Source organism: Dendrobates tinctorius, unplaced genomic scaffold (genome assembly GCF_039654945.1).
Source record: "Dendrobates tinctorius isolate UK_male_01 unplaced genomic scaffold, ASM3965494v1 ptg000232l, whole genome shotgun sequence".
Taxonomy (NCBI): domain Eukaryota; kingdom Metazoa; phylum Chordata; class Amphibia; order Anura; family Dendrobatidae; genus Dendrobates; species Dendrobates tinctorius.
In genome coordinates, this window is record NW_027361899.1 from 6,427,737 (window position 1) to 6,442,040 (window position 14,304).

Below are 14,304 nucleotides of genomic sequence, written 5' to 3' on the forward strand. Positions count from 1 at the left end.
GAAACCACAGAAAATTACGACCAAAAGATCCTGTATCATCAAATAGTAACATGTTTATTAGAAAAGGACAGGATTGGACAATAGGAGGACATGTGCAAATTGCAAACTAAAGTGCAGCAGTGCTTAAGACGCGCTGGACTGACCCCAGCCACACCGAGGGATGTAATAAAGATATACAAATCTATTTAACATGTTAATCAAACATAAATGTCAATTTATCAAGAGTGTACAACAGTACAACACCAAGCTAGCCTGCACCACCTCAAAAGGCTGTAGGCTCATATAACAATGGGGAGACAAATAATCACTCCCACTGGGGGACTTAACTATCGCCCACCCAGAAGGGGTTAAAAACCCCAAGCCAACATTACCTCAGAGAGACCCTCGGATGACCGGGTAGTCCTTGCGTCACCCCGACGCACGTTTCGGAGCCTTAGGCTCCTTCCTCAGGGAGCCCTGAGGAAGGAGCCTAAGGCTCCCCCAGTGGGAGTGATTATTTGTCTCCCCATTGTTATATGAGCCTACAGACAATGGCTTGAATTGTTGCAGCAGCACATGACAGTTTGATAGGCATTATCGTAGGGCATTATAGCCCTTTGTACACATGGATTTTAGGTAATAGATATGTGCCTTTCATAACTGTGACCTTCTTTTGAGGTGGTGCAGGCTAGCTTGGTGTTGTACTGTTGTACACTCTTGATAAATTGCCATTTATGTTTGATTAACATGTTAAATAGATTTGTATATCTTTATTACATCCCTCGGTGTGGCTGGGGTCAGTCCAGCGCGTCTTAAGCACTGCTGCACTTTAGTTTGCAATTTGCACATGTCCTCCTATTGTCCAATCCTGTCCTTTTCTAATAAAGATGTTACTATTTGATGATACAGGATCTTTTGGTCATAATTCACGTTTAATGTATAGCAGCGACTGATCCATGATTGTCCAATATTATAGCACCGACGTGTTACTGCTTTACATGTAGGATGCTGCTGTATACCTTGGCTATTGTATTCTCTCATTATAGTGAGTAGTTCCTTTGGGGGTTTAGTCTGAATCACATTTTTGTAGCGTAGAACACAGGAATGTGATCCCAGCCTTATACTGGAAGCGATCAAAAACTATAATAATGCTCTTAGTGTGGAAAACAAGATCATCTTGTATTTATGAGACCTTTACATGGCTAACAAAATTAAAATAAATGATGTTACAAAGCCGCTTTCAGAACTTCTTAGGTCCCTTCCTCAGGCATGGTATAAAAAGGTTTCTGAAGAAGCACAAATATGCACAAACAACAACAACAACAACAACAACAAAAAAGAGGCATGGTATAATAATAAATGAACAATTAAATAAACAAACAAACTGAGCTTGGAGACCAAATCCTTAATTGGATTAGATCAGTGGTGTGAAAGTGTTCATGTATTACACCATGCCCCTTCTTTGTTTGTTTGTTTGTTTGTGCATATATTTGTGTTTCTTCAGAAGCTTTCCCTGACGAAGGGACCTGAGAAGTCCTGAAAGTTGCTGTGTAACATCATTTATTTTATTTTTGTCATCACTGCAAGATTATCTTGTTTTTCACACTGAGCATTATTTTTTCAACCGGCTAACACGGTACCAAACCCCTTTTTTTCTTTTAACGAAAAATATATCGTACCCCAAAATGTTACCAATAAAAACTCTAATTTATCCCGCATAAAACCAGCCCCCACTCAGGTCCGGCGTCATCTGTCACTGGACCTATAGGGGGTTCCCACCTTACTGCTAGAACAAAGACTCTGGAAAAGAGACATGGCTCCCAAATCCTAATGCCTCCCCCGCTCCTGAGAAACCACGGTAAGCGGCCACATGTTTGGCATTATTGTAATGGAGAGAGCCCTTAATTTACGGGGTGCCTGTCACCACAGGCACAAGGTGGGCTCAATGTATGGGGGGCACTTCAGTATATGGGGCTCTACAATATATCGGGGCACTACACTGTATGGGGACACAATGTATGGGGGCACTACAGTATATGGGGCTCTACAATATATCGGGGCACTACACTGTATGGGGACACAATGTATGGGGGCACTACAGTATATGGTGCTCTACAATATATCGGGGCACTACACTGTATGGGGACACAATGTATGGGGGGCACTTCAGTATATGGGGCTCTACAATATATCGGGGCACTACACTGTATGGGGACATAATTTATGGGGGCACTACAGTATATGGGGCTCTACAATATATCGGGGCACTACACTGTATGGGGACACAATGTATGGGGGCACTACAGTATATGGGGCTCTACAATATATCGGGGCACTACACTGTATGGGGACACAATGTATGGGGGCACTACAGTATATGGGGCTCTACAATATATCGGGGCACTACACTGTATGGGGACACAATGTATGGGGGCACTACAGTATATGGGGCTCTACAATATATCGGGGCACTACACTGTATGGGGACACAATGTATGGGGGCACTACAGTATATGGGGCTCTACAATATATCGGGGCACTACACTGTATGGGGACACAATGTATGGGGGCACTACAGTATATGGGGCTCTACAATATATCGGGGCACTACACTGTATGGGGACACAATGTATGGGGGCACTACAGTATATGGGGCTCTACAATATATTGGGGCACTACACTGTATGGGGACACAATGTATGGGGGCACTACAGTATATGGGGCTCTACAATATATCGGGGCACTACACTGTATGGGGACACAATGTATGGGGGCACTACAGTATATGGGGCTCTACAATATATTGGGGCACTACACTGTATGGGGACACAATGTATGGGGGCACTACAGTATATGGGGCTCTACAATATATCGGGGCACTACACTGTATGGGGACACAATGTATGGGGGCACTACAGTATATGGGGCTCTACAATATATCGGGGCACTACACTGTATGGGGACACAATGTATGGGGGGCACTACAGTATATGGGGCTCTACAATATATCGGGGCACTACACTGTATGGGGACACAATGTATGGGGGGCACTACAGTATATGGGGCTCTACAATATATCGGGGCACTACACTGTATGGGGACACAATGTATGGGGGGCACTACAGTATATGGGGCTCTACAATATATCGGGGCACTACACTGTATGGGGACACAATGTATGGGGGCACTACAGTATATGGGGCTCTACAATATATCGGGGCACTACACTGTATGGGGACACAATGTATGGGGGCACTACAGTATATGGGGCTCTACAATATATCGGGGCACTACACTGTATGGGGACACAATGTATGGGGGGCACTACAGTATATGGGGCTCTAAAATATATCGGGGCACTACACTGTATGGGGACACAATGTATGGGGGGCACTACAGTATATGGGGCTCTACAATATATCGGGGCACTACACTGTATGGGGATACAATGTATGGGGGCACTACAGTATATGGGGCTCTACAATATATCGGGGCACTACACTGTATGGGGACACAATGTATGGGGGGCACTACAGTATATGGGGCTCTACAATATATCGGGGCACTACACTGTATGGGGATACAATGTATGGGGGGCACTACAGTATATGGGGCTCTACAATATATCGGGGCACTACACTGTATGGGGACACAATGTATGGGGGGCACTACAGTATATGGGGCTCTACAATATATCGGGGCACTACACTGTATGGGGACACAATGTATGGGGGGCACTACAGTATATGGGGCTCTACAATATATCGGGGCACTACACTGTATGGGGACACAATGTATGGGGGCACTACAGTATATGGGGCTCTACAATATATCGGGGCACTACACTGTATGGGGACACAATGTATGGGGGCACTGCAGTATATGGGGCTCTACAATATATCGGGCCTCTGGCATATTTGCCATTTTCCAGAATAAATCCCGACGTGGATGTTACACAGTAGTCACAGCAGCCGTAGATGAATTCATTGAGAGGTGCAGTTTCTACAATGGGGTCACTATTGGGGTTTTTTCTGCTGTTCTGGCACCTTCAGGGCTCCGCAAATGTCGCCCGCAAATTATTCTAGCAAAATCTGTGCTCCAAAAGCCCAATAGCGCTCCTTCCTTCTCTGCCCGGACTTGTGGCCTGACAGTAATTTCTGACAACATTTGGGGCAGCATCGCGTTCAGGAGAAATTGCACAAGAAATTGTGGGGTCCAGTGTCGCCTATTTACTCTTCTTTACCTGACAAATTTGCAGCAAATTAAAAAAGAAATACATTTTTACTACTAAAATGACATATTTCCACATCCCAATGTTTTAAAATTCTGTGGGTTCAAAATACTAATTGCACCCGTAGATTAAATCCTTAAGCAGTGGCGTTTCCAATATGGGGTCAGTTGTGGGGTTTTCTGCTTTTCTGGGACCTCAGGGGCTCGGCTGATGGAGCCCACCGTCCGATCCCTGCCGTGAGCTCAGACAGTATTGTGCATCCACATACGGGGCACTGCCATATTCTATAATGGGATCATTTTCTATTACCGCTCGTGTAAATGATAGATTTGGTGATAAAACAATATCTTAGTGGAAAAAATGTAACTTGTTTTCACATCTAAATGTTATAAAGTTTCTTAAATCAACTGTAGGTTAAAAATGCTCAGTCTACCCCTAGATGAATTCCTTGAGGGGTCTAGCTTCCAAAATGGAGTCACTTCTGGCAGTTTCCGTTGTTTTGGAATCTCTGGAGCGACATGGCGCCCACAGTCTATTCCAGACAAACTTATGCTCCAAAAATCTAATAGCGCTGTTTCCGTTCCTAGCCCGGCCATGTGTCCAGACAGCAGTTTTTGACCACACACGGGGTGTCCGCATGATCAGGACAAATTGTGTAGCAAATTATGGGGCCCGTTTCCTCCTATTATCCATTGTGAAAATTACAAATTTGGGGCTAAAACAACATTTTAACGGAAAAAAAACCCATAATTTTCGTTTTCACATCCACATTTTAAAAAGTTCTGTGAATCACCTAATAGGTTCAACAAGCTCAACACCCCCTTAGATTAAATCCTTCATGGGCCTAGTGTCCAAGCCGGGGTCAATTGTGCCGCTTTCTGCTGTTTTGGTACTTCAGGGGCTTTTGCAAATGAGACATGGTGTCTGCAATCTATTCAGCCAAATTTACATTCCAAATATCGCTTCCTCCCTTCCGAGCCCGGCCGAGTGTCCAAACAGAACTTTTCGACTACTTGTGTGGTGAGTAACTAACTGTGGGGTCCACTTTTTCATTTTCACACCTCTGGCAAAAGTTAAAGATTTGGAACTAAAGCAACATTTTCATGTAAATAATGATGTGAATACTTTTCTGCCCAATGAGGATAAAAGTATTCTCGGAGTGGTACCTTTATTGGCTGACCAGAAAATAATGTATGTTTTGCAGCTTTCAGAGCACAGCGGCTCCTTCTTCATGCAGGATTACAAATGAATTAATAAGACCAAGGCACAACACTTCAGAGATATTGTGAGGTGGCAGAGGTGATAAGCCAAGGAAATCAAATTAGGCATTTTGCTACAAATGGAGAGGCGGTGGGAAAGTTCTTAGTTATCTGGAGTCCATCAGGACTATAAGGTCACAGATTTCTACTCATGTACATCCTCCATTGTGGGGTACATGTTACAACGTACAAGGTGCCCTGGAGGTGCCTGTGCTCTGAAAGCTGCAAACATATATCATTTTCTGGTTAGCCAATAAAGGAATCCCTCCGAGAATACTTTTGTCATAATTAGGCAGAGAAGTATTCACATTGATTTGTCTGGCTAACACGGTACCACAATATCATTTGTTATTGTACATCATGTAAAAAGTGAAAATTTTCAATGTGACGACTTAATGTTATCAAATTCTGTGTACTACATGTGAGTTCAGAAAGCTCACTATACCCCTGGATAAAATCCTTGAGGGGTGTAGTTTCCAAAATGGGGACACTTGTGGCAGCTTTTCTGCCGTTTGGATTCCATAGGGGCCCGGCAAATGCGACATGGCACACGCAATCTATTTCAGCCAAATTTTTGTTCCAAAATTCAAATGATGCTCCCTTCCTTCTGAGACCTGCTGTTTGTCCAAACAGAGGCGTCTGACCACATGTGAAGCATCAGCGTGCTCGGAGGAAACTAGGTAACAAATTGTGGAGTCCATTTTCTTGTGCTTTTCCTTGTAAGAGTGAAAAAATTGGGGCTAAAGCAACATTTTAGAGGAAAAAATATTTTTTTTTTTCGCATTCGAATTTGTATTAATTTCTGTGTTGCACCTGAAGAGTTAAAATTTTTTTCCTGACAACAGTTTTGAAGTTTTTAAGAGATGCAATTTTTAAAATGGTGTCTGTTTTGGAGAATTCCCAATATATCAACCCCTTGAAGTCCATTTAAATCTGAATAGTTTCCTATGAAACACGTTTTGTAAACGTCTTGAAAAAATGAGAAATTGCTGCTAAACTTTTATCCCCTCTAACAGCCTAACAAAATAAAGTGATGTTTTAAAAATGATGCAGATGTAAAGTAGAAATATGGGAAATGTTATCTATTAATTATTTTGTGCAGCATGACTAACTGGTTTAAGGATATCAAAATTGAAAGTTTGAAAATGGTAAATTTTAAAAAATTTCGATATTTTCACGAATAAACGCAAAACATATTGATCTAAATTTACCACTAACATAAAGTACAATGTGTCATGAAAAAGTAATCTCAAAATCACTGGGATCCGTTTAAGCGTTATAGAGTTATTACCACATAAAGTGACACTGGTCTAAAAAGTCAAAATTGGCTCTGCGACTAAGAGGTTATAAGAACAAAAAACCTGACTCTTTCTTCACCTCTAGAATACAGGGACATAGAAATACACTGCTATATACAATGTATCTCTATGCACCTGTATAATTAGCTTCTGGGTTCACTGCCTGCAATACAACTCCAGATTACCAGATTCTCCTATGTGTATCATTGTGGGCTGTGGCTCATACCTAGAGCTGCTGCCTGGAAACGTGAGTTCGAGTCTCGGGGAGACCAGAAAATAGTTAATTTAATTTGTCAGAGCAGAGACATGCGGCCCTGCTCCCGATGTGGAGGAGTTACGGAACAATGATGACGTCAGAGAGAGGTGAGTATTAGAAGTTGGGACGAAGCCCTGATCTGCCGGGACAGCGGGACTAAAACCAGGACAGTACCGGGACGGCTGGGAGCGATGGGTCAGGGGGCCTCATCCACCTTCAAAACAGCTGGAACTGGGCATTATAATGTCCTATTGGACTGCAAAGGGTCCATTATTCTTGCACGGGGGGCTCCTCTGTCGATGTCCGTTCCTGTGCATGTATGTGTGTGTATATACGTATATATGTAATGGGGTGTTACTTACCACTTGATAAAACCTAGCAACAGATTTCATTTAACCCTTTGCTCCCTATGTTGGTGGGATCGTCCACTAATCTGAGGTCTGGTTTCCGCAGGAGTCGCTCAGCTGCCGCCTGGTCTTCGTAATGATGCAGTATTGTGTGGCAGCGAACTATTACTGGCTGCTGGTGGAGGGCATCTACCTGCACACCCTGCTGGTGCTGTCCGTGTTCTCCGAGCAGAGGCTCTTCAGCTTCTATCTGTGCATCGGATGGGGTGAGTGCGGCCGGCGGCTCCGTTATACATTGTATTGTGGCAGGTGATTGATGTTTTCCCCTTCAGTCTATGGAGCATCTATGGTTGTGGTGACACCAATGTCCAGACGGGAATGGTGCGGTGGCTTCATGTCCGCGGCTTTCTCCATGCAGTGCGCTCGGTTATAAAACTGTCAGTAATTTCATGCTGAAAAGTTCTGTAACTTTCTAATTTACTTTGTGTTTCAATTTGTCAATAAATTTGCTTCCTGTCAGCGACTGGAAACATTCTTATTTATATGCAGAATGTTAGATCCGGTCCTGACAATACATCCACCGCTGATGGTCTCCCCGGTATGGGTAACCATTCTCCCCGGTATAGGTAACCATTCCCCCCGGTATAGGTAACCGTTCCCCCCGGTATAGGTAACCGTTCCCCCAGTATAGGTAACCGTTCTCCCCGGTATGGATAACCATTCTCCCCGGTATAGGTAACCGTTCCCCCTGGTATAGGTAACCGTTCTCCCCGGTATGGATAACCATTCTCCCCGGTATAGGTAACCGTTCCCCCTGGTATAGGTAACCATTGTCCATGGTATTGGTAACCGTTCTCCCCGGTATAGGTAACCTCTCTTCCCGGTATAGGTAACCGTTGTCCCCGGTATAGGTAACCGCTCTCCTCAGTATAGGTAACCGTTCTCCCCATTATAGGTAACCTCTCTTCCCTGTATAGGTAACCGTTCTCCCCGGTATAGGTAACCTCTCTCCCCGGTATAGGTAACCGTTGACCCCAGTGTAGGTAGCCGTTCTCCCCAGTATAGGTTACCGTTGTCCCCGGTATAGGTAACCATTCTCCCCAGTGTAGGTAGTCGTTCTCCCCAGTATAGGTAACCGTTGTCCCCGGTATAGGTAACCGTTCTCCCCAGTATAGGTAACCGTTGTCCCCGGTATAGGTAACCATTCTCCCCGGTATAAGTTACCTATCTCCCCGGTATAGGTTACCTCTCTCCACGGTATAGGTAACCGTTGTCCCCGGTATAGGTAACCATTCTCCCCGGTGTAGGTAATCATTCTCCCCAGTATAGGTAACCGTTGTCCCCGGTATAAGTAACCATTCTCCCCAGTATAGGTTACCGTTGTCCCCGGTATAGGTAGCCATTCTCCCCAGTGTAGGTAGTCGTTCTCCCCAGTATAGGTAACCGTTGTCCCCGGTATAGGTAACCGTTCTCCCCAGTATAGGTAACCGTTGTCCCCGGTATAGGTAACCATTCTCCCCGGTATAGGTTACCTCTCTCCCCGGTATAGGTTACCTCTCGCCACGGTATAGGTAACCGTTGTCCCCGGTATAGGTAACCATTCTCCCCGGTGTAGGTAATCATTCTCCCCAGTATAGGTAACCGTTGTCCCCGGTATAAGTAACCATTCTCCCCAGTATAGGTAACCGTTGTCCCCGGTATAGGTAACCATTCTCCCGGGTGTAGGTAACCGTTCTCCCCGGTATAGGTAAGCATTCTCCCTGGTGTAGGTAGCCGTTCTCCCCGGTATAGGTAACCGTTGTCCCCGGTATTAGTAACCATTCTCCCGGGTGTAGGTAACCGTTCTCCCCGGTATAGGTAAGCATTCTCCCTGGTGTAGGTAACCGTTGTCCCCGGTATAAGTAACCATTCTCCCCGGTGTAGGTAGCCGTTCTCCCCAGTATAGGTAACCGTTGTCCCCGGTATAGGTAACCATTCTCCCCGGTGTAGGTAACCGTTCTCCCCGGTATAAGTAACCATTCTCCCCGGTATAGGTAGCCGTTCTCCCCAGTATAGGTAACCATTGTCCCCGGTGTAGGTAACCTTTCTCCCTGGTATGGATAACCATTCTCCGCGGTATAGGTAACCGTTCCCCCTGGTATAGGTAACTGTTCTCCCTGGTATAGGTAACCATTGTCCATCGTATAGGTAACCATTGTCCATGGTATAGGTAACCGTTCTCCCCAGTATAGGTAACCTCTCTCCCCTTTATGGGTAACCATTCTCCCCGGTATAGGTAACCGCTCTCCCCAGTATAGGTAACCTCTCTCCCCGGTATAGGTAAACGTTGTCCCCGGTATAGGTAATCGCTCTCCCCGGTATAGGTAACCGCTCTCCCCGGTATAGGTAACCGTTCTCTTCCCTGTATAGGTAACCTCTCTCCCCGGTATAGGTATCCTCTCTCCCCGGTATAGGTAACCGTTGACCCCAGTGTAGGTAGCCGTTCTCCCCAGTATAGGTTACCGTTGTCCCTGGTATAGGTAGTCGTTCTCCCCAGTATAGGTAACCGTTGTCCCCGGTATAGGTAACCATTCTCCCCGGTATAGGTAACCTCTCTCCCCGGTATAGGTAACCGTTGTCCCTAGTGTAGGTAGCTGTTCTCCCCAGTATAGGTAACCGTTGTCCCCGGTATAAGTAACCATTCTCCCCAGTATAGGTAACCGTTGTCCCCGGTATAGGTAACCATTCTCCCCGGTATAGGTAACTGTTCTCACCGGTATAGGTAACCGTTCTCCCCAGTATAGGTAACCATTGTCCCCGGTATAGGTAAACATTCTCCCCGGTGTAGGTAGCCGTTCTCCCCGGTATAGGTAACCGTTGTCCCTAGTGTAGGTAGCTGTTCTCCCCAGTATAGGTAACCGTTGTCCCCGGTATAAGTAACCATTCTCCCCAGTATAGGTTACCGTTGTCCCCGGTATAGGTAACCATTCTCCCCGGTATAGGTAACTGTTCTCACCGGTATAGGTAACCGTTCTCCCCAGTATAGGTAACCATTGTCCCCGGTATAGGTAAACATTCTTCCCGGTGTAGGTAGCTGTTCTCCCCAGTATAGGTAAACATTCTCCCCGGTGTAGGTAGCCGTTCTCCCCGGTATAGGTAACCGTTGTCCCCGGTATAAGTAACCATTCTCCCCGGTATAGGTAGCCGTTCTCCCAGTATAGGTAACCGTTGTCCCCGGTATAGGTAACCATTCTCCCCGGTGTAGGTAACCGTTGTCCCCGGTGTAGGTAACCGTTGTCCCCGGTATAGGTAACCGTTGTCCCCGGTATAGGTAACCATTCTCCCCGGTATAGGTAGCCGTTCTCCCCAGTATAGGTAACCGTTGTCCCCGGTATAGGTAACCATTCTCCCCGGTGTAGGTAGCCGTTCTCCCCAGTATAGGTAACCGTTGTCCCCGGTATAGGTAACCATTCTCCCCGGTGTAGGTAACCGTTCTCCCCGGTATAAGTAACCATTCTCCCCGGTATAGGTAGCCGTTCTCCCCAGTATAGGTAACCATTGTCCCCGGTGTAGGTAACCTTTCTCCCTGGTATGGATAACCATTCTCCGCGGTATAGGTAACCGTTCCCCCTGGTATAGGTAACTGTTCTCCCTGGTATAGGTAACCATTGTCCATGGTATAGGTAACCGTTCTCCCCAGTATAGGTAACCTCTCTCCCCTTTATGGGTAACCATTCTCCCCGGTATAGGTAACCGCTCTCCCCAGTATAGGTAACCTCTCTCCCCGGTATAGGTAAACGTTGTCCCCGGTATAGGTAATCGCTCTCCCCGGTATAGGTAACCGCTCTCCCCGGTATAGGTAACCGTTCTCTTCCCTGTATAGGTAACCTCTCTCCCCGGTATAGGTATCCTCTCTCCCCGGTATAGGTAACCGTTGACCCCAGTGTAGGTAGCCGTTCTCCCCAGTATAGGTTACCGTTGTCCCTGGTATAGGTAGTCGTTCTCCCCAGTATAGGTAACCGTTGTCCCCGGTATAGGTAACCATTCTCCCCGGTATAGGTAACCTCTCTCCCCGGTATAGGTAACCGTTGTCCCTAGTGTAGGTAGCTGTTCTCCCCAGTATAGGTAACCATTGTCCCCGGTATAAGTAACCATTCTCCCCAGTATAGGTAACCGTTGTCCCCGGTATAGGTAACCATTCTCCCCGGTATAGGTAACTGTTCTCACCGGTATAGGTAACCGTTCTCCCCAGTATAGGTAACCATTGTCCCCGGTATAGGTAAACATTCTCCCCGGTGTAGGTAGCCGTTCTCCCCGGTATAGGTAACCGTTGTCCCTAGTGTAGGTAGCTGTTCTCCCCAGTATAGGTAACCGTTGTCCCCGGTATAAGTAACCATTCTCCCCAGTATAGGTAACCGTTGTCCCCGGTATAGGTAACCATTCTCCCCGGTATAGGTAACTGTTCTCACCGGTATAGGTAACCGTTCTCCCCAGTATAGGTAACCATTGTCCCCGGTATAGGTAAACATTCTTCCCGGTGTAGGTAGCTGTTCTCCCCAGTATAGGTAAACATTCTCCCCGGTGTAGGTAGCCGTTCTCCCCGGTATAGGTAACCGTTGTCCCCGGTATAAGTAACCATTCTCCCCGGTATAGGTAGCCGTTCTCCCAGTATAGGTAACCGTTGTCCCCGGTATAGGTAACCATTCTCCCCGGTGTAGGTAACCGTTGTCCCCGGTGTAGGTAACCGTTGTCCCCGGTATAGGTAACCGTTGTCCCCGGTATAGGTAACCATTCTCCCCGGTATAGGTAGCCGTTCTCCCCAGTATAGGTAACCATTGTCCCCGGTGTAGGTAACCTTTCTCCCCAGTATAGGTAACCGTTCTCCCCGGTATACAGTAGGTAACCGTTCTTCCTGGTATAGGTAGCCGTTCTCCTCAGTATAGGTAACCATTGTTCCCGGTGTAGGTAACCTTTCTCCCCAGTATAGGTAACCGTTGTCCCCGGTATACAGTAGGTAACCGTTCTCCCCGGTATACAGTAGGTAACCGTTCTCCCCGGTATAGGTAACCGTTCAGCCCAGTATAGGTAACCGTTGTCCCCGGTATAAGTAACCATTCTCCCCGGTATAGGTAGCCGTTCTCCCCGGTATAGGTAACCATTCTCCCCGGTGTAGGTAACAGTTCTCCCCGGTGTAGGTAACAGTTCTCCCCGGTGTAGGTAACCGTTCTCCCCGGTATAGGTAACCGTTCTCCCCGGTGTAGGTAACCGTTGTCCCCGGTATAGGTAACCATTCTCCCCGGTATAGGTAGCCGTTCTCCCCAGTATAGGTAACCGTTCTCCCCAGTATAGGTAACCATTGTCCCCGGTGTAGGTAACCGTTCTCCCCGGTATAGGTAGCCGTTCTCCCCAGTATAGGTAACCATTGTTCCCGGTATACAGTAGGTAACCGTTCTCCCCAGTATAGGTAACCATTGTCCCCGGTGTAGGTAACCTTTCTCCCAGTATAGGTAACCGTTGTCCCCAGTATACAGTAGGTAACCGTTCTCCCCGGTATAGGTAGCCGTTCTCCCCAGTATAGGTAACCATTGTTCCCGGTATACAGTAGGTAACCGTTCTCCCCAGTATAGGTAACCGTTGTCCCCGGTATACAGTAGGTAACCGTTCTCCCCGGTATAGGTAACCGTTCAGCTCAGTATAGGTAATCGTGGGTTCACACCTGCATTCAGGATTTCTATTTGCCTGTTCTGGTTTAGGACCAAAGGGAATTCATGTGTAAAATGGATCCATTGCGTTACTGCTGCAAAATAAGCAGGGGGCTTCACGATTATGGGGTCCATCGAGGTTCTGTTATTCCGCAACTGCGTCACTAAAGGCCCCGTCACTGCTCGCTTCGTCCTCCTCTTACGCTCAGCCATACACTAAGCTTCAAAGGAGACCACGATTTTCACTATATTCTGCAATACCTTATTATTTTACTATAAGCAATTGACGTTCAAAGGTTCAAGACAGAGAAGGGGACTAAGAAATAGCGAAAAACTGTAAAGAAAAATAATGTTAAAAATATAACAGATGTAACAAAAATGTAAAGACTATAATTATCCTCCCATTAAAAATAAGGAAACAAAAACATAATAAAATAAATAGATTTTATATTGCCGCGTCCGTAAAAGACCAATGTATCAAAATATAAAGTCAATTACCCTGATGAATGAATGTCATAATGAGGGAAAAAAACAGAATTGTGCTTTTCCTGTCTCCAAATATCCCTTTAAAAATACAATAAAATGCAATCAAAGTGTCTTATGGACCCCAAAAATGACATCCATGAAAACGTCTGCTCAAAACCTCATACAGCTCCATTCATGAGGAATGTTACAGGTTTCGAAAAATGAGACAAATCAACTTTTTTCTTAATACATTTCTGAATTTTTTTTCACCACTTAAATTAAAAAAAAAAACAAATATACAAGCGTGGCATCGCTGTCATCGTACTGACCTGGAGAGGTCGTTTGTTCCCATGAAATAAATGCCGTAAATGCAAAACCGAAAAAGCTATAGCGGAATTACAGATTTTTCACCATTTCATCCCCCTTGGGATTTTTTTTTTTGTCTTTTATTCAATACATTGTAAGGTTACATGTTTGGTGGCATCAAAACTCCGACTCCTCCTGCAGATAACAAGTCCTCATATGGCCGTGTCAACGGGAAAATAAGAGTTATGGATTTTGGAAGAAGAGGTGGAAAATATTACAAGTGCAAAATCAAGAAATTGGCTGGGAGTGAGAGAGTTAACATTGCTTGCCTTGCTGCCCCTTTGTGTATGTTGTGGATATTTAATAAACTCGATTCTGTTTCCATTTTATGTGCCAATTCTTTAGGAAGCATCTTTCCTTCTCTTCTGGGCTCTTTAGTAGCGACTTTAGCCTGGGTTACCATTTAGTCGCCTGTCAGGAAT

The 14,304-nt window shown here is 45.7% G+C and overlaps 1 protein-coding gene across 1 annotated transcript in view; it reads left to right on the plus strand.

The window, feature by feature from the left end:
- GLP1R (glucagon like peptide 1 receptor) overlaps positions 1-14,304 on the plus strand; it is a 322,308-nt gene that overhangs the window by 256,088 nt on the left and 51,916 nt on the right. The window contains exon 7 of the mRNA XM_073556283.1: positions 7,477-7,636. Within this exon, the coding sequence (XP_073412384.1) occupies positions 7,477-7,636 (160 nt within the window). The remainder of the gene's footprint in view (positions 1-7,476; positions 7,637-14,304) is intronic.